Genomic DNA, 20,302 nt, shown 5'->3' on the forward strand with positions numbered 1-20,302 from the left:
TATATATATAATAACTGAGGTATTTGTTTTGCAGTTCCAACGCCAGCTCCAAGCCAAGCATTGAACCTCCCTTCACAGCCGCTGGCCACACATTGCCTTCAACTGTCCAACCTCTTCAACCCCCAAGCGTAAGAATATCTGACAGCTTCAAATTTTAGTAAACTCCTCATTATTTATTCATGTGAAATTCAAAACTAATGCCTGGTGTTAGTATGGACTGGTTTAAGTCCCTCCTCCTCCAGTTAGTAAACAAACACCTTCTTACATAGTACAAAATAATAGACCAATTTTACTATTAATCAAAACTTTCAGTATATTCAAATGTCTGTTAGGAAAGCCAGAACAAATACTATTAAGAGCATTCTACTGGTTGTTGTTGTTGAATACATTGTGTAATGTTTTTTTCCTACTTTAGAGAAAATGATCCTAACTGGGCCAGTGAAATTCAAGATGATGTGATTGATGAGTGCAACAAACACGGAGGAGTTGTTCACATCTATGTTGACAAGAACTCTCCTCAGGTAAGTCAAAGTGTTCAGTTATGCAGTAATGTTCAGTCAGAATTAAGTTTTCCTATTCTAATCAAAATTTAACCTAATTGTCTCTTTGTACAGGGTAACGTGTACGTGAAGTGTCCCTCAATACCAGCTGCAATGGCAACTGTGAATGCTCTTCATGGACGGTGGTTTGCAGGTATAAGTTTGAGTTGCAGCAAGCAAAACAAAATACGCATGGCAGGTTATTTACCATTTTTCTTTCTCCTCAGGTAAAATGATAACGGCTGCATATGTTCCTTTACCGACCTACCACAACCTTTTCCCAGACTCAGTAACAGCAAAGCAGCTCCTAATGCCCACACGCCGATAGTCGGAGACGGCTTTCAGAGTCAGTGTAAATACATTTGTTTGCATTTATGGAAATTTCATTGAAGCAAAAACTCATTGAAAGTTTAGTTGGCTGTGTGTAATAAAAAGTGCCCTCACATTCATTTTTTTTCTCCCGAGTTACTTTTTAATTTTTGTGGGTTTGTGTTGTAAACTGCCACTGAGAAGTAATTTGCAGGTATCTTGGTCTGTATGTTTTTAATGTTACCGTCTTATCTGCTCATCAAAATCAGTTTTAGATTTGAAAGGAATTGCAGAAGTACGTGTTGGGCTATTAGGCCGAAGATGTTGGAAGTATATCGATGTCAACAGTAATCCTTTGTAACTTTATACAGCCTTTTTTTTTTTGTATGAAAGGTTCCAATAAATCTACAAACATGGCATTTGTTTTATTTTTGCGTGCCATTTAGGTGAGATTGTCTTGCCAAGTAAAATCCAAAATGCTCTTATTAAAGTCTTAATTACAGCCATTGACCATGTTTTAATTTTATTAATTTGCATATATTGAAATCAGATCAGGAGCTTAGTTTGAAAAGGCATAATTTTTTCATGGATAGGTTTCCTTTGGTCTCGAGTTTAAGTGTTCTGTTCAGACTGGAATAAAAAAAAAAAATCAAACGGTAAATGTTAACACTTGAGGAAAAGTGGATTAAATTAACATACAGCTGATTTTTAAATCATTAGCTCTTTCTCTAATGTACAAAGTATTAATTTCTCTTCATTCATGGCAATTTTAAATGTGAGCACATGAAATCAGATCTTGTGACTGTTAAGAACGGTAAATGTAGGATTAACTTTTCATACAAATATGGCCATAAAAGCATTTGTAGTCTTCAGGACGTTTCTCCTAAACGGAACAAGGACACATTTGGATTATGGATATTAAAATTATTTACAAGAAATCTTGTTGCCACATAAGTAAAACTTGTTAGGTAAAATATGCTATTGTGTTAGCGTTCCAAATGACAAGATTAGAACATTTTAAAAATGATTAACTTAAATACCATTTTTTAAATTTAGAGTTAAGGTGGCCTATCATTTCATAAGGTTTTATTTGTGGTATTCAAACACCTGGCATTTTATCTGATGTACAGTAAATGAGATTAAGCTCATCGGAAACTATACCAATTAGGAGCAGTAATTTAGAAGAAATGTTTAAAGGAGACCAATTATGGGTCCTAGAAATGTTTATGGTATGTCTGTGGTCTGTCCAGACCATGTTCATTCAATTTAATGCACAAAATAATTCTCAGATAATAAAACTTCCCATTTTCTAGTTCTGCCTGCTCTGACTTCTGTTCAGAAGAGCTGTTTATGTTAATGAGCTCTGTTGGTAACGCCCTCCAAAAATCTGTTGACATTAACTCCGCCCTCCAAAAATCTGTTGACATTAACTCCGCCCTCCAAAAATCTGTTGACATTAACTCCGCCCTCCAAAGCCAGCGTTTACGTTAGCATGGCTAATAGCCGAAGCTCTGTTGTACAACCATACTGTATATATGAGACCCTGAGGCAGAGTCGGTCGCAGCTTTTTTATTTCTCCCCCTCCTGTGTCGGAGCTCTGCGATCACTCTGCATGCTGTTACCAGGGCAGGTAATGGGAGCAGCAGCGGTTGTCGTATGGCTTGTGACATCACAAAATGGCGGAAGTATAAAATGTCATTAATATACATTAAAAATACATTTACTTATAGTAAATATGCCCCTGGGTGCATTTCTTTGGTCCTAGGACTGTTTTTTTAAGAAGTACATACCCAAAGTTGAGTAAAAAAATCCTTTAAAAAGTGAATTTTGCATAACAGGTCCCCTTTAAAGGATTTTCTGTCAGAATTAAAAGTATAGCTTGTGACTTGGTCTAAAAATTGCCAACAAACTTCACATAAATTACTAAACCAAATGTCCCTGCCTTCTCTTTGTGGAGCAGGACCATTTATAGGAGCTGTAATGTACATTTGTGTTCTCAAACAATAAACTGAACTTATTAACCAGCTGGGAGCCAAAAGTTGATAAAATACTGGAGTTAGTGCTGCTGTGAGAGACACATCAGCAGACCTAATCTACCTTGCACTTTGGACCCAGGTGAAAATGCAACGCAGCTGAGCTGAAATAAATGTTGACACTTCTTTAAAATAAATCCCAGAGGATTAAAGGTTTGGGTTGCTTCAGTCAAATATCACCTCTGGCTTGTAAGGCTCTGGTACAGATTTATTTACCTTTGTGCATAACAAATGACATAACACAAGTTTAATGCATACGAGGGAAACTTTATGTTCTAACAAAAGGCACTGCAACAACAAAAGAGCTGCAACTTTGGAACTTCAGAAATATTAATGTAAACCGGTCGAGAATTTTTTTCCTCCGTTTTTCTTTTCCTTTTTCTTCAAAAACATTACACTTAGAATTTAATTTCCACCTCCAAAACAAACGTAGAGACCTGTAAAAAGAATGTACACCATTGTTAGGCCTTTTGTGGTCATTTTTACCTATTAAAATAGAAAACTAACAAAGTCCACTCATTAACTCCGCTGTGCAGAAATCTGAGCTAGTCGGTGTCTAACGTTTCCACCAGGAGTGCCTGAATGTACTCTCTAGGTGGCATTTTAAATTTAAAGTTTCAGTGCAGCATTGCTCTGGGTGTAACAACTAAACACCACACACACACACACACACACACACAAACACATAAAAAAAGGTACAAAATTATGCTGTTTTTCTTTTGATTGACAATATAGCCCCTTAGGATTAAAATCCCCAACGTTTTCTTTGAAATACACATTGTTGTTGCCGACCTGAAGCAGCTTCACTTCTTTGGAGAACACTCCTTTGCCTGGTGAGCCTGCAGGACAGCGATGGCCTCTTCCACCTGACAGGACAGGGAATGGACAATAAGCCTTTACCTCCAGAAGCTAAAGAGACGTCCAGCACACGATTAAAAAGCAAAAGGTTAAAACTGAAATAACAGCAACCTTAGAGTTCAGGGACTCCGGTGACTCCAGCATGTGCAGCAGCTCTGAGTTGTCGATCTCCAGCAGCATCCCAGTAATTTTTCCTGCCAGGTTCGGGTGAAGGGCGTGGATCAGCGGGTACAGGCGCTCTCCTGTGTGTCGCAGCAGAGACAGAAGAGTGACTACACATACACACCACCTGCTCTAGAGAAAAGGAGAAAAAAACAAACAAACAATGGCTTACCGAGAAGTTGTTTCTGATCCATGAGCGGCGCTGCAGCCAGCATGGAGGCGGTGAGCGGCTCGGGGACTGGAACGTGAACAGGTGGTTCCACCACAGGTGCAGAAACAATCTGAGAACATCGAGCAACGAGATTAGTGCGCTAAAATATTCAATTAATTATATATTTTTACTTTGACCAACGTTTAAGCGTTCGATTCATGTTACTTTCAATACCCATTATTAAAAATAATTTCTTACTCAGTTTTTGCAGTCCGTTCCAATATCGTGTTCGCAAGAACAGTTCTGCTCAGTTTACTCTTAACCCATTAGTCTCCGTTATTCTCCCACAGGCTCAGGCTGAAATGTCAGGTTCATTAGAGCTGGCAACACCAGCAGACATTACCTGTGGTCTCGTCAGGGGTGCCGGCACAGTAACAACATGCAGGGGGTTCCTCACTCCAGATGAATACTTGTACTGGCCGCCTCTGGGCACACCGACCATGTCAGTGCGTCCTCCTACAGTTTGAGTCCCTATGTTATCTGAAGAGAGCCGGCACACAGGTTAGACAACAACATCCCCGTGAAGCAGCACATTTTAGGAGAACTGGTCGCAGTTCCGGTACTTGTCTTTTGTGCCGAGGTTATGATGCGTGGGGCCTGTGTGGAAGCTTGTCTGACTGTGGTGATGGTCGTCGATCCGCGACGTGGGAGAGAACCTCCGACAAACGGAGGTGAGTACGGGCCTGGAAACACGCAAGCTCAGAATTCAAGCAGCACCAACAGTTCATGTTTGTGAAGTGGAAGCAAGACGTTTTACCCTGGGGTCTCGGTGGGTGTCCCGTCCAACGAGGGACCGGTCTCACGTTGGTGACGGCACTGTGGTTGTAGAAGGATCGAGTGGGAGGCTGCAAGGCATGAACATGTGTCAACCCACACTCCATGGGCAGATGTAAAACAAACGATTCAACTTTCACGTTAGCTGCGTTTCCATTCACCACGAAAATGCGCAAATTAGAATTTCGAAAATAAATTTGCTCAATTGAAACACGTCAATTTCGAAAAAAATTATGTTTTTCGACAAAATGTTTTTGCGCTAGGATGAGGTGGTTTTTCAGCCGTATCGAAATTGGTGTTTTTTGCAAAACTGCAATGGAAACACTTTTTTCGCATCACGGGAGTCACATATCAACAACCGGCTGTTTCTACTGGCAAAAAAGACAACGAAGATAACAGGAAGCAAAAGTAGTAGTAAAATCCCAGAAGTAGTAAAAGATAATAGTAAACTCACCGACTACAATATCCCAAAAACACAGCATATGTAGCCGCTCCCAAGTAGGAGCTTGTCGCTGGAAAGCCTTGATAAAAGACGCCGACGTCTCCTCTGATGATGAGCGCTAGTGTCGCGGTAGCAATATGCTATGTGTTTACATCCATTGCCTCCATGTTTGTAATGACTTACCACGAGAACAAACGTATTCACATGTGACTTTAATAGCATTTCTTACTTACTGGAAAAAACTGCAGTTGTGAAACTGTGTTTTTCGACATTAACACAATATCGACAAAGTTTTGCGCACATTTGCAATGGAAACGCAGCTACTGATGCAAATATGCTTTTAAAACAGAAAATCCCACATTTGACTAAAAACTACACCAAAGACACAGAAGTTGCTTTAAAAACACATCTGTTTGGAAGTGCAAATAGGATCTATCAGGTAAATTCCATTAGGGAGAGTGTAAAAAAGTGATACCTGCGGAACAGTCATGTAATATCCCGACTGATGGTACGAGTCAATGAGAGGACTGGTCATAGTTCTCAGGGTAGCCAGCCTCTGCATGTACTTGTTTGTTAGAATGGCTTTACGTTCCTCTCTCCGCTGAGCCAGAGCGACGTACAGCGGCTTGGTGGCAACAATTCTCCCGTTCATTTCAGTCACAGCTTTTGTTGCTTCCTCGGGAGACGAGAAACAGACGAAGCCGAAGCCTTTGCTTTGCCCACCGTCAGTCATCACCTGATGGGAGACGAAAAGGAGCTCAGTTTTTATGCAGCCAAATACACCAGAGCTACAACAACTGCAAAACTTTCCTGTCTATTAAACATACACGATGCCATTTTCAGTTTCCGCCTGATACTATATACATACAGTATACGGTACTATACACACAGCGGAATGTGAACAAATCTCACCTTTGCACTTGTGATTGTGCCATAAGGTGAAAATTCTTTCCGGAGCCTCTCATCATCTATGGTATCATCCAAGTTCTTCACATACAGATTCACGCCCTGAAATGATGACAAGAATAGCATTTTCTTTTCCCCCAGCAACAAAGTAACAACTTCAACAGCAGCACGTCACGCTAAAAAATATATATCTAGCAACTAAATTCATATCATGCTGCCATCCTACTGTTAACAGGAGCAGGATTTTTACGCTGGTAAGTCTACAGCCCAACAATAAAAAATATTTTTAGGTTTTGTTTGTATCAAACATTTTAAGCTTTATACATGAACAGCTTCATAGTTCGAGATCAGATTTAACTACTACCTTTTAATCTTTTCAGTGATGGGAGCTGCTTTAATCTGATCAAAAACCAGAGATTTGGGATGTGCTTTAGTGGAAAACTTAAATATTTCTAGTAAAACCTCCATCAAAAGCATCTCAAACCTTTCATTTATTCACAAAAATAAACTCAAACCTTTTAACCTGGAAACCATAGAGTAATTCACATGCTGTGTGACTAAAACTCAGCAGTACCTGATAGCGCTGGATGCGGTCCTGTTTGATCTGGTCAAACTTGCGCTTCAGCTCCCCTTGGCGCTCCAGACGCTTCTGAGCCCGGCCCACGTAAATCATCTTCCCGTTGAACTCCTTCCCGTTCATTTCTTCAACAGCCTGAGAAACAAGTCAGTGAGGAATGTCAACATGTAATCTTTGAAGGACAACTTCCAGGCTACTCCTTTCTTAGTGCAAATCAAACATGATGGAGCAGAGGAGACCCCGTTTGCTGATTTCATTTTTCTTTGCAAAGAAAAGCTACAGGACTCACATAGTCACGAGTAGAAGCAAAATTTAGGAATGTAAGAATATGTTCTTCTTTGTTTATGAAACCGAGTGCATAGGTTTGCAAATCTTTCAGTTTAGTTATTCCCTGTGGACAGATTTGCTAAGACTTTTTTTTTCTTCTCCAGTAGTTGGACTTACTTCGGCCTCCTGTATCTGTGATCTGGTTCTTTTGGTCACTACAGTGAAGATTAGGGTAGGAACATAGACTGATCAGTAATATATCAAGTCCATATGAACCCCAAAGCACTTTACACTTCAATCAGTAGGCAAGCAGATTGAGTCTTGCCCAACGACAGACACCTGGAACGGGGGATCGAACCGACAACCTACCATTAAAGGGATGACTCCCCTAACCACTCCACCACAGCCGCCTCCAGTGCTTTACAGTTCAGCTCCTTCACCACAACAGACCGGTACAACCTCTGCAATACTGCAGAAGCTGCACTGATCCATCCACCAATCTTATGCTCCATTCGTCCCTCACTCGTGAACTCAATATTTAACTCCTCAACTTGGAGGTAGATCCTCATCTCATTGTGGTATTAAGAACTGTCTTAATTCCAGGTTCACTAACTTATAAACAAACCATCAAACCTACAAAAAAAAAAAAAAAACTACAAACTGAATAAATATTGAATAAATGTCAAAGAAGCACAAATGTTTTTCCAAAAGGATAAAAACTGGCATGTGGCAAACTGAACTGTTGGAAAAAGGAAATAAAGTAAAAATAAATGTGTCAACAGTTTAAAACAAATCCTTTGAATATTACAGCCTGATGCTACAATGTAGAGTCCCTAAACCCTCAGCTCACTCCCAGTGTTGCCTCGTCTATATGGGAAAGAAAATAATATTGGACACAAATGTTATTGCAAATTTGGGCATATGATTTACTAAACTGTAGGAAGACATCCTTAGAAAGCCTAGTGGGCTCTATATATACAGCAGCTGGCATTTAACTTGGTTTTTAGTCAAATGCTGATCGAGTGTAAAATCTGGCAACACGCAGGCTGCACTAATCCAAAGTAAAATTAAAATCTTGAAATAATGACCATGTTGGCAACGGGCCTCATGCAAGAACCGTTCGTACGCACAGATTTGTTCTTAAGTTGTGCGTACGAGTGATTTAGGAGAATTTGTGGCATTCACCAATGTTTTCGTATTCTAAGATTTTCTTCAGATACGAACAAAATTCACAAGTGGTCCAGACCTGTCGTATATTTTACGAGCAGTCAGTCTGCTGTTATCCAGACGGGTTTTCTTCATTAATAACTTTATATTTCGTTAGTTTGAAGATATTTTGAGTTGAAAATAAATTACACTCCATAATTATGTTGACAATAGGCTATTCTGCTTGAATTAGAGTTATAATTTTAAATGTAATAATTTAGACTAACAATATAAATTGTCCGTCCGGCCAGCTTTTCCGGGATTGGCAGCAGGAGACCCCGCTCTTCCCAGCGACACCTTCCAGCTCGTCCTGGGGGACTCCGAGACGTTCCCAGGCCAGAGGGGATATATGAGCAAGTCCTGGGTTTTCTCCAAAGTGCCAGACTTATTTTGAAAACATTTTAAAATGCTTATTTCAAACCCGCATCTGAGACCACCTGCGAGGGTGGGGTGGGGGTGTACAGTGCACTACGGTGTGTCTTCTGAATAAATGAAAATGATTTAACATAGTTGTTTATACTTTTAGCAGCTCTTTTTATCCCACAGCTGACCTGTTAAAAATGACATTTTCTTTTCTGGATCTCTGACAGACGGACTTCAATCTCTGAACTCGTAAAGTTCTTCTTTTTAATTTTCACTGTCATTTTCATGACTGGACACTTCCTGATATCTGAGGCAGGAAACACAGCCTTATATGGTGTTTTTGGGGTGGTAATTATGCTAATCTCCTCTCGCGTGCACGAGCAGCTGGATACGAACAGGTGGAATTTACGCAGCTCATTAACACTTTTCCTGAAGATAGAAGAGTTTGTTGAATCTGACATGGCATGTTCGTATGAACCCTTCGTACGAAAAAAAGTAAGAGAAATTTAGGATAAGAATATGAACATGTTCTTGCATGAGGCCCACTGTTTGAATTGTAGAAAGAAGCAGATGTTTCAGTCCATTGTTTTAAACCGGACAAGAAATTGTTTCTGCTGGAAGATGAGAAATCTGAGGACACAAAACGAAACGTTTTACCTTCTGAGCATCTTCATGGTGAGCAAAGTTGACAAAACCGAATCCTCGGGAACGACCCTTCTCGTCCTTCATCACCCGCACGCTAAGAGTCCTCCCTGAGAACACACACACACACACACTTAGAAACTGCACTGCCACCAACCAAGCAGAAGACAATAAATGCTTTTTTTAAATACCAAATGCAGAAAAGAGTTCCTTGAGTTTCTCATCACTGAGGTCTTCTCCAAAGTTTTTGATGTAGACGTTGGTGAACTTCACAGCTTTGGAACCATACTCAACTTCTCTTTCTTTACGCGACTTAAAGTGGCCAACAAAGCTGGAAAGAGAAATACGAAGCCAGATGAGCAACTCTTCAAAAGACAAAATAAAAAGAAGGGAGTCAGTCATCAAATTTACCAAACCTCACCATGCAACACCAAAACCACTGATAATACAGACAGTAGAACATTGTTAAAAGTCCTCTTAAAAATTAAAATAAAAATCAGTAAATAATTTCACTAAATGAGGCTTAGATCAGAGTTTTTTTTAATCCTAAATAAAAAATAAACACTGTAGAATTAACAGATTTTCTGCATATCCCTACAATTAAAACAAAGACAACAAATCTAGACAAACATCATACCTATGTGCTGACCTATGCTGGGAGACCTGACATTTTTCCCACAGGAAATGGTTCTTGAGTTTCACAATGCCAGATTCCAAATGTTTCCCTGTCTTCTGACTGAGCACAGCACAACACAAAACAACACACAGAAATTATCTGCAAAAAAGTGTCCTGATGCATCTCAGTAACTTCACTCTAACACTCTTTCAGAGATGAGGATGTTCTCATTCTTGATAGAGAGGAACGTTGGTTTGAGAGAGGAGTAAAACAAGCCATTTTTGTGAAGAAAGACCGTCCATCATTAAACAGAGGTGGAGGCCTCCGTTTTCAGTTGTCCCCCTCCTACAGYGCTGCTATTGCCAGTATCACTCCACCCCCTGTTAACAATAGGTATTAATTAGGTGTCAATGATAGCCATGTGATGTATCAGTCACATGGAGGCAGTGCTTAAAAGCCTGAATTTTGCCTGAAACTCTCAGACTGAAGAAGTCTCTTGGAGACGAAACGTTTCATTAGAGAAGAACCCGCCCAGAAGACCTATACAATTTTTTTCTTTTTTCATCTGCAAAAAAAATTCTGTCCTGGGGAGTAAATAGTATTAACCTTAAACACACACGTGTTCTGCTTTCCTCTTTGCCTAAGCTTATGAAGATTTCTATTGTTTTTGTTAGTTCAGAAAAACATTTTAAGAAAAAATAAAATAGCTTTGAAGTAGAGTACTTACACTTTCCTGTCATTTAGAAGCATCCCGTTCATCGTTTCAATGGCCCGATTTGCAGCCTCCTGAGTCTCAAAGTGGACAAAGCCATAACCTTTGGATCCTTTCTCATCACAAACAACCTATAAAAGCAGAAGCCATTCACTTTTAGCTCTTCTACTAACTGTTCACAACTTTTAGTAAAAATGTTGACTTACCTTGCAGGATAAAATATTGCCAAAGGCTGAGAACGTGTCATACAACGCTTTGTTGTCAATCGATTCATCCATGTTCTTAATAAATATGTTCCCCACACCGGACTTCCTGAGAGCGGGGTCACGCTGAGACCACATTATTCTGATTGGTCGACCCTTGATGACATCATAATTCATTGTGTCCAGAGCACACTCCGCTAAAACAAAAAGTATAATTAATGAAGATTGTTTATGATAACCACTTGTCAATAAGAACAGCAGCTTCATACAGAATTTAACTTGTTCAGTCATGAAAGCTGTAAATGTATTCTACAGTTTGCTGAGCTGAATGAGGTTATGGAGAGCATTAAAGTCTGATTTCTTTCAAAATCATTACAGAAAAGCTAAGATTTCTTCTATCTTATCACTGATAGAACAAAAAACAATAATATCTTTGTGTTTTTTTATATATTACTAGTGTTTATAGAACTTTGTTGTTTAATTGTTTCATGTTATTTCTCAGCAGAGAGAGACTGTCTGAAAACATTGATAAGAATATTCCCAGTATTCCCAGTAAATAAGAGGGAGGAGCAGACACAACTTGACTCCCCTCTGCCCCGGTGCAAATTATAAAAACTGTGTAAAGAAACAAGCTTTGACTTCAACACCTGCTTTGCCCATGTTGGGCAGTGCAGGTGTGAAGCATCGACTGCTCCCTTACATGAACCTTAAACTAAAACTTTGTCTAATTATATAATCTGACTCCGTCTCTTTTATTCTTTCTCTAACAATCACTTTCTTTTTAGGGAATCATCCTTGTCTACATTTTATTTTCCAAGGTATTTTTTATATTATTTTATCACTGAATCTGACCATTGTGTTTTGCATCACTTAAGATGCATTTCGTCTCTCACAACAGAACACACACAGGAGCCTATTTGGTAAAGTTCTTGAGTTAAAAATGACATTTTTAGACTTTGCTCAGAAGACAGATTTTCTTGTAATCTTTTAAGTGATCTTGGTCCAGTTTCGACTTGTTTAAAGGGTTTCTTTGGACTTTGGCTGCTATGTTACTAATTTTATATCACATAACACATTTTTTTAAATTATATGTATTTGTTAAGCTATTCAACTCTGATCTATGAAACTTTTAGGTTTGAAAATGATTCTAAACTCAGATCAACTACAGATGAACTTTGTAAAATTTTCAATTGACAAATTTTATATTCCAGCTAAATACATAAAAGAAAAAAAAAACACCACAATTTTAATAATTTAACTCAAAGTACATAATGTCTAAAAAGCAAGGGGCTGAAAACTTGACATACAGTTGATCTGAAGGATGAACATTCATTTCAGGTCTTAACTAGATTTTTTTTTTTTCTTTTCTTTGAAAAAATGACTTTCAGATCAAGAATTTTAGACTTTCATTAAAACCTTTTGAAAGAGTTTTGGAAAGCCAGAAGAACTTTATATCAAAACCACTTTAAAAAGTATTACAAGAGTCTGTGTGCTTGAACTAAAACATAAAAAAGAGATGAGTTAGGTTTTTTAACACAATACTATATTTCTGTACACGGCAACTAATATATTTTATTACTTCACACATTCTGGCATCTGCCCAAAATTCACATCCACCATACAGCCAACAACGTGATAATTTAGTGTCCCATCTAAATGTAAGATGTATGAAGTTTTAAGGGTGATGTAAAATGCTGCTGTACCATCAGCTGGTTGCTGAAAGTTTATGTAGGCATAACCCAGAGATCTGCGAGTGATGATGTCCCGGCACACACGGATGGACATGATGGGTCCAGCAGGGGAAAACTTTTGATAAAGCATGGCCTCTGTAACATCAGGGTGCAGGTCCCCAACATACAAAGAGGCCAGAGGGTACGCTGGTCCACTGCCATTCATTTTGCATAAACAACTGGATCAAAAATAATAAAATAAAAATTAACAGGCAATTTGAAATAAATACAATACATATATTGTATGTATATGTATCAGACCCCACAATATAGTGGGGTCTGATTTACTTTACAAGCAATTTTAAACATTTTTCAGTTTTGAGCTGTAACGTTGAGATCAATTTAAAACCTTTTTATTTGAATATTTTCAAAATTGAAGAAAAATGCCTAAAGTATGAGGAAGGGTACTTCAAAATACTTAGCTACTATTATTTCTGGCCTTAAAATATGACCTCAAGACAAGAACCAAGGCTAATACAGTAGCTAGCTAAAAGTACACACTTCCAAAAAAATAAATAAATAAAAATACACATCTAAATCAAAACATCTATGAAAAAATTACAACTTATACATATTTAAATCAAAACATATATAAAAAATTACAACTTTAAAACTTTTGTCGTGGAAAGTTTTACATTATTACTCATCAGGCGCATTTTTCAAGACACGCTAGCCAAAAATCAAGACAATTAATCTCTCAATCTAAAAATGTGAAACAAGACAAACCTGAAAAGTAATCTAGCAACAAGTCGCAGTTTCGACTGTTAAAGCTTATTCTTACCAATTTAAAAACAAAGCAGAACCATGATTAGCCTGGTGTGCACCATTAGTTTACGTACAGAAATAAAAATCGCTAGCTTGTCTCTACATAAAATTCCTTGATGCTGCAGGAAACGAGCACGTGAACTTACCTTTATGTGAGCGCGTGGGTCTTTTCAGTGCAGAAGCTTGTGAGCACTCTTACGGTGAGCGCGTGGGGGTGTTTTGATTTAATTAGCACCGTGGAACACCTGCACGCCTCCCCTCCGCACAGTTGTTTCAATTAGGCCGTGAAAAGGCTTGAATCGAACGGAAATAGTTCTCGTTAGCATGTTAGCACACCTTAGCTAAACGTCGTTTTATGCCTCAAAAACAACTGAGATTACTGTCCAGATGGTTCATTTTGTTGACGTTTTCAGTTCAGGGTTTATTGAGAACAGAAATAAAGACGTAATTTGCCTCTTATCTTAAACGAAACTTTATTTCACTGAATGGTCTTTGACACTTTCCTATTTCTTACATGTATAGTGAAACTAGAATGGTTTTAAGATACATAAACACAAAGCTAGAATTACACCAACCATTGTTTATCTCCATGTCGTCACTGCTTTTTTTTAATAGCTATTCTAAATTTTCACAACCACGTGTGTGCACTGGGTAATAGACTGTTACAGAAGCAAATTTTAGCCATAAGACTTGTCAGTAAAAACAAAGCAAGTAAATACCTGATATACAGACAGGCTTCGTTCCACATTCACTAACTGCATTTTCATCAAGCATAATAATGAACTGACTTTTTTTTATTTATTTTTTTTCCCAACAAAAGATTTTAATTCATTGGAGCAATGTCAGAGTAAACAGACCGCCAGCTAAAACGTGGAATGGTGTCTTCAACTACAGTGATGTGGAATGTAGTGGTGATACATGGTATTGTGACACTGAGCTTCTTTATCACTTTCTAAAGAGACCTGATTTTGTTGAAGCATGCTCACCAGCTGTCTTTAACAGCCGAGTGATTCACCTGGGTAAGAAAAACCTGTCAGGATTTTAAACATTGGTGGTCTAAAGTCAATCCGTGAGATTTCAAACAAGCAGATGCCGCTACCTAAAAAGGAAAATACAGAAAGCCAGGCACGAAAACGTCTTGAAGAAAACAACCGTTTTAAGAGGAATATTTTGCAAGCAGGGTTGATACAGTGTGGCAAGACATTATTTTTTTCAATTAACATCAATAAAAGGTTACTTTAGGTTTTACATACAGATGATAGTCAATCTTGCAAAATACATGGAACCACATTTACGCGTACGATTTTCATTGTACTGAGATCAAGCAGCACCAGAACAGTGAGAAAACTACAATGACAATCTATAGTTAGTTTAATTAAAGAAAAAAGAAAAAGAAAAAAAAAACGATAGGGAGCACTGCCGTTTTCAAAAACTTATTAATGTGGAATGTCTTATGTCTGAACAAATCTAACATTATCATTTAGGGGGTCCCATTGAACTTTTAAACTGACTTTGTGAACATGATCAAAGGATGTACTACACCAAGATGTCAGTGTCACAATACAGCCCGCCTCCTTTTCTGTATGAGCCCACAGCAGAATTGCAGTTAACTGAATACGGGATTGTACGCGTCTGGAAATTCCAAATACAAAACTGTTTCGGGGGGGGGGTTTGTGAAGCAAATGGAAAGCCTACCATCACAGTGTTTGGTGGAAATCAACTGCCAGTTTAATTACCATACAATAAAACCTGTAAATATCATGATGAATCACAAATAAGTAACAAAATAAGGAGGGGAGGGGGTGGGGGGAACGCACACCGAACTAACTGGGAACAAAGGAATTTGGAAGGACGATTAGGATTCACAACACCCCTCCCTCCCCACCCCCAGAACACAATCTTTTAACACATCCACTCACGCTTGGCTCACTCGCTACATACAGACCTACACACAAAGCTGACGAAAAACAACAGCAACATGGACTCACTAATCAATACGACATGTTTCCACAAAGTGACTGAATCTGCTAACAACTGAAAATTACCCTGTCACCTCACAGTGAACTGAGAGGGGTAAACTAGTTGGTCAGGAGCAATTCAGGCTGCTTGTCATACAGAAGTGGGAGGGGCTGATGGAGTGGAGGGAGGGGGGGGATGTATATAAGCTGTCTGTGTTTAAGATAAGAGTGTAGGTGGATTAACAGTGCAATTCCATTAGTTTTCCCCGTCTCCGGTCTCTCCCTCATCTGCCTGGTTCTCCGATGTCCACAGCTGGGGAGAGGGAATCACAAAGAACCGTTAAATAACGAAATAAACAAACACAAATACAAACGACAAGATCAGTCACAAGTTGAGCGTTAAAAAAACACACGACACTCACAGTCAGGTTGTCCCTTAGTAGCTGCATGATCAGGGTGCTGTCTTTGTAGGAGTCTTCGTTCAAAGTGTCAAGTTCAGCAATTGCTTCATCAAATGCCTGGATAAATAATGGGACAACACAAACAGGATTAAAATAAGTTACCCTGCAAGGTGCCTAAAAGTCTATGCCTTTATTTTCCAGTTTGTACCGTCTTAGCCAGGCTGCAGGCCTTGTCCGGGTTGTTGAGGATTTCATAAAAGAAGACTGAGAAGTTGAGGGCCAGGCCGAGCCTTATGGGGTGCGTCGGCTGCATCTCTCCCTTGCTAATGTCAAAAGCTTGCTGGTACGCTTCCTGGGAATTATCCACTGTCGCTGTAAAGGGATAAGTAATAAAAAAAAATATATATATATTATTAACACAAATATTAAATACTTTGATTTGTGCTGCACAATGAAAGCAAATCAACATGTTTTTCAGTTTAATTTAGATTAACTTGATTGCATGCAGATACCTCACAAAATAAGAAGGCATAAAATATATTTAGTAGAAGTTTAAAGTTGTTTGAATATATTTTTTTATAGCCACGTTCTATTCACTTTCTTCAGTTTTAAATGCTACATATAGTTTCAAATGTAGGCAAGTGTTCAATTCAATTCAAATTGAATTCAAAAATACTTTATTGATCCTAGAGGGAAATTAGGTTACACTTTGTAACAAGTTTTAATTTGAACTTAAAAAGTTTGTGTAAAAATAGTGGTAGTGTAAAGGCACAGCTTTTTTTCCCCCATCTTTACAAAATTTGCTAAGATTGGATGATCTGAAACACCTCTACCAACATTTCCATGAACACTTAATGCAATGTTATAGTTTAAGAAAAAGGTTTTGGCATTTATTTAACCACAAATGTAAAAATATGTTCTCACTCTTCTTAGAATCTCCAGATGCAACCTCAGAAAGGTATCTATAATAGTCGCCTTTCATTTTCAGATAGAAAACCTTGCTTTCAGGAGCAGATGCGTTGGCAATGAGATAGTTGTCCAGTAGCCCCTGAAAACAACAGTTAAGCATGTCAGTTCTGAGATCTAACTTTTCATCAACAATCAATCACTGCTTTGAAAAGTCTATGAATTAAAATTGCTTTTAATGGTGTCAAAAAACAATAATTTAAAAAAGACTTACAAGCACATCGTGGCAGATTTCCTGCAGTTCAGTTTCTATCTTTTCCCGGTATTCACGGGACATCTGCTGTTTTTTGTCGTTGCCTTCGGTCTTCTGCTCGATGCTGGAAATGACACGCCAGGAGGAGCGACGTGCTCCGACCACGTTCTTGTAGGCAACGGAGAGAAGGTTGCGCTCCTCGTTTGACAGCTCTGTGCCTTGCTCCGTCACCGCCTTCATGGCCGCAGCCATGTCATCGTAACGCTCGGCCTGCTCAGCCAGCTTGGCCTTCTGTACCAGATCGTTCTTATCCATTTTCTAGACTGAAGGGGAACAGAAAATAAAAATAATTAGGATCAGAGTCATCAAGGAGACACACTTTTTCAATAACTAACTCTTTAAAATTAATTATGTTTCCATCAACCTGTATAAGTTTGTATAAGTTGCACAGATATTCTATGGAACCTAAATTATAACATTAAGGTTTCAGCCATTTTAGATTGGTCTGTAATCTTCACACTCATGCTTACACAAATACATTTTTACAACGGGTTGAGATTGTTGATGTAGCTTTAATAAGATGTAAAGATTTACATTGTTACTAATGATGGAGCAGCTTCTTTGGCACCTGTGAGTTGTCTCAGGGGTCTCTGCTTAAACTTTTTTCGTGTGCTTCCTTTGGGCCTTTTGAAACAAAAATATACATTTTGTTGTTATGCTGATGATTCACTGATATATTGATCAACCCCGGTGGTCTTTAAAATGTAACCGTATACACAGTTATTTACTTTATTAAAATCTGTAAATTCCTCAGCTGAATCACAATACAGATTTTTACCCCAAAGTCACCTGACGCTTTAGGTGACCACACAACGTGATCTGCTAAAAACATTTGTGTTAACTTTGTTGTACACAAAGTTATATTTGACAAACTTGTTAGGTTTATTTGCTTTGCCGTCATTACTTCACTATTCTCATCATTCCTGTTAAAGCAATGACACAAGTTCCTGTTTGAAGCAGGTCCAAACCTCTACTCACCGAGCCCCCACCTCAGGTCACCCCAGATCTCAGGTTTCTACAGCACAAGTTTTTATTCAAATCCCTCCTGTGATTGTTTCTAAAACTTTAGGTAATCAAGTTCCTGTTTGTGTCAGTGAACTTTAAAAACAGTATACACCTTTTGAACAGTTTTTGTTAATTATTCTTGATTAAAGGCTCACGCCGATTGTGTACTCAGTGGCCCGTGGAACCATCTTCTTGTAGAAGTGTGTTAGAAAAGCTTTTAAGTGTTTTAAAATGACACCTAAACACTGACTCCTGGTGTTTGTGTTTCAGAACACTCCATTTCCTTTCTACTGTTTTGATAAGTTATAAACTTTTAGGTTTCTCCAATGGATTGTTTTTAATCTATTTTTTTTGCAAAGAGCAGTGTTTCCCAAAGTTGGGGTCGGGACCCAAAGTGGGGTCCCAAAACATCAAGGTGGGGTCCTGAAAAGATTTTTTGAATTAATTACATTTTTTGTTACAAAGAAGTAAGGTTAGTATATTTAAAATGGATAAATGTAGTATAAAAATATTGTTACTATGCCCATGTTTAGTTGACCTGATACAAATGTTTATCATCCAAAAATAGCTTGGGGCACAGGTCTCTGCTACTGTTATTTTCTGGGTCAAAAGCTGAAAAGTTTGGGAACCACTGCACTTTGGTTCCCAAAGTTGGGCTTGGGACCCAATGTGGTCATGAAGCACCTTGGATAATCTCCAGAAATCAATTTAAAGGGTAATAAAATAATTGCTAATGTAATATTGTCCCTTTAATTATTACAAAAACACAAAAGTARKWWWAAWAAGTATTTATATTTGTGTACAAGCTGTTTASATTGTCAAAAAGCCTGTGTTTTTAGGGTTATTAACAAAGTTCGTGTACTCAGACCAGTAATATTTGGGGTCACAAGTTTTTGCCATGGATATTTTGTGGGTCAGAAGATAAAAAGTTTGGGAACCACTGGCATAGAGTACAACAGTTTGCAATGCAGTTTCTAAAACAGCAATACACGCTTTATTTTTGTCGCTTAAATTTGTGTGGTGTTGCAAAAAAATTGAATTTGAAGAAACTACTTCCTCAGTTGAGAGCAGTACAGGTTGTGAACTGGGCCCCTTGCTTGGCAAGTGGGTCAACAATACACACATCCCTGAGGTTAGCCGCTAGCTAATTAGTAGCGCTGTCGATCCTACTCTTGGTCTAACTTAACTTCGTGCAGGTTTATCAACAAAAGCAAAAAACATTATTTTTAGTAATATAATGCACCCGACAATCTTCCTGACTCAGTCAGTTTCGTATTAACCATCACTCAGTCCTAAAACCCACCGAAGCTTAACGCCCTCCTCTGGGTTTGCTAGCAGCGTTAGCATAGGCTGACGCGTTTTATTCGCGGATGTTGACAATAAAATGATAAATACGACTTGATTTGTTCAAATCTTCCAATAAATATCGTTTAAAAGGTGTGTCCAAGCGTCGCCACAGAACGCGGAGGATGCTAATCTGTCGTGATAGCGAGCGGAGTGGCTAACTAGAATGCTAACCACCGTCGTCTGGCTGCCGCTATCCATCCATCTGTAGGCCAGCCAGAAAGAAAAAAAAAACCTCAACACTCACATTAGCTCAATAAAACACGAATGCGACGACAACGATTCGTGTTTCAGATTCATTTGAATCACAGAGAACCAACTCTTGATATATTTTTGTGCATTACGATTATTTTCTTCCCCACAGCTGTAGCGAGGCCCGGCCAGGCTGCCGAGCCCGTCAGAACAAAGTGTCACGGAATCCGACCGTCGATTAGCTGCTAACGGTTCGCCTCTCGGGTTATGATGGCTTCATAACGGAGCACAACCCGACACGAGAAAATAGCTCCCCTACCAGTGAGCTGCCAGTGAAAATGTCGTGTTATCGTGCGATATTTCAACGCGTGAGGTTTTTTCACTTACAATATTGGTGTTTTTTTTTTTTAATCCTGCTTTTTTTTCCACTCTCTGGACGATTCAGCCTCCGTCTCGCTCAGCGTTCAGGGCAGTACCACTTCCGTTACACTGGTACTTCTGTTTCCTCCTTTCTCACCACACATCTGCCTTACGTAATGCAAACTGCTGCTCCTGTTCCAGAGATACACATAATAATTAAGGAAGCCGAAATTAAATCTTAATCGTTTTTTAACCGCTCTTGAAGTACGCTATTTATAATGGTCCGCGTTTTTTTGTACTTTCGTATTTTTCACATATTATGGAACCTCGGTCAAATCGGATACAAACGATGTCTTTTCATATAAAATATTTAGTCTGGCATTCCACGGGGGAATTCTTGTCTCCCGGTGCCTTTCATAAACGAATTTTAAGGCTAAGATAATCTTGTTATGATAAATTGTTTTTGCTGAATCTTAAAAATAACCTAAATGTGATCTCGTATTTTATC

General features: G+C 38.7%; 3 protein-coding genes across 6 annotated transcripts in view; 1 reads left to right on the plus strand and 2 right to left on the minus strand.

Moving 5' to 3' along the window:
- The window catches only part of rbm39b (RNA binding motif protein 39b), a 5,502-nt gene extending 4,237 nt beyond the window's left edge, over window positions 1–1,265 (plus strand). The window contains exons 12-15 of the mRNA XM_014016399.1: window positions 35–128; window positions 416–521; window positions 615–693; window positions 767–1,265. Of these exons, the coding sequence (XP_013871853.1) occupies window positions 35–128; window positions 416–521; window positions 615–693; window positions 767–867 (380 nt within the window). The 3' untranslated portion in view covers window positions 868–1,265. The remainder of the gene's footprint in view (window positions 1–34; window positions 129–415; window positions 522–614; window positions 694–766) is intronic.
- Window positions 1,266–3,127: 1,862 nt separating this feature from the next.
- On the minus strand, window positions 3,128–13,592 carry pabpc1l (poly(A) binding protein, cytoplasmic 1-like). Of its 4 annotated transcripts, none has more exons than XM_014016411.1 (17): window positions 13,462–13,592; window positions 12,524–12,729; window positions 10,824–11,017; window positions 10,633–10,748; window positions 9,927–10,025; window positions 9,481–9,620; window positions 9,305–9,399; window positions 6,809–6,946; window positions 6,241–6,336; window positions 5,804–6,064; window positions 4,870–4,957; window positions 4,676–4,795; window positions 4,456–4,592; window positions 4,074–4,182; window positions 3,851–3,981; window positions 3,674–3,747; window positions 3,128–3,318 (listed from the first exon to the last, which is right to left on the minus strand). In XM_014016411.1, exons 2-16 carry the CDS (start codon window positions 12,714–12,716, stop codon window positions 3,685–3,687), a joined length of 1,980 nt encoding a protein of 659 aa, XP_013871865.1. In that variant the 5' UTR covers window positions 12,717–12,729; window positions 13,462–13,592; the 3' UTR covers window positions 3,128–3,318; window positions 3,674–3,684. The 4 variants fall into 4 exon arrangements, with proteins under 4 accessions (XP_013871865.1, XP_013871878.1, XP_013871871.1 ...); XM_014016424.1 differs by lacking the exon at window positions 13,462–13,592 and adding an exon at window positions 13,332–13,431; XM_014016417.1 differs by lacking the exon at window positions 13,462–13,592 and adding an exon at window positions 13,277–13,419.
- Window positions 13,593–13,769: 177 nt separating this feature from the next.
- LOC106523124 (14-3-3 protein beta/alpha-1) lies at window positions 13,770–19,927 on the minus strand. Its single transcript, XM_014016445.1, has 6 exons — window positions 19,822–19,927; window positions 16,855–17,156; window positions 16,599–16,722; window positions 15,883–16,046; window positions 15,696–15,791; window positions 13,770–15,586 (listed from the first exon to the last, which is right to left on the minus strand). Exons 2-6 carry the CDS (start codon window positions 17,146–17,148, stop codon window positions 15,530–15,532), a joined length of 735 nt encoding a protein of 244 aa, XP_013871899.1. The 5' UTR covers window positions 17,149–17,156; window positions 19,822–19,927; the 3' UTR covers window positions 13,770–15,529.
- Between the last annotated feature and the right edge of the window lie 375 nt (window positions 19,928–20,302).

This window comes from Austrofundulus limnaeus, unplaced genomic scaffold, assembly GCF_001266775.1.
Source record: "Austrofundulus limnaeus strain Quisiro unplaced genomic scaffold, Austrofundulus_limnaeus-1.0 Scaffold3, whole genome shotgun sequence".
NCBI classification, from domain to species: domain Eukaryota; kingdom Metazoa; phylum Chordata; class Actinopteri; order Cyprinodontiformes; family Rivulidae; genus Austrofundulus; species Austrofundulus limnaeus.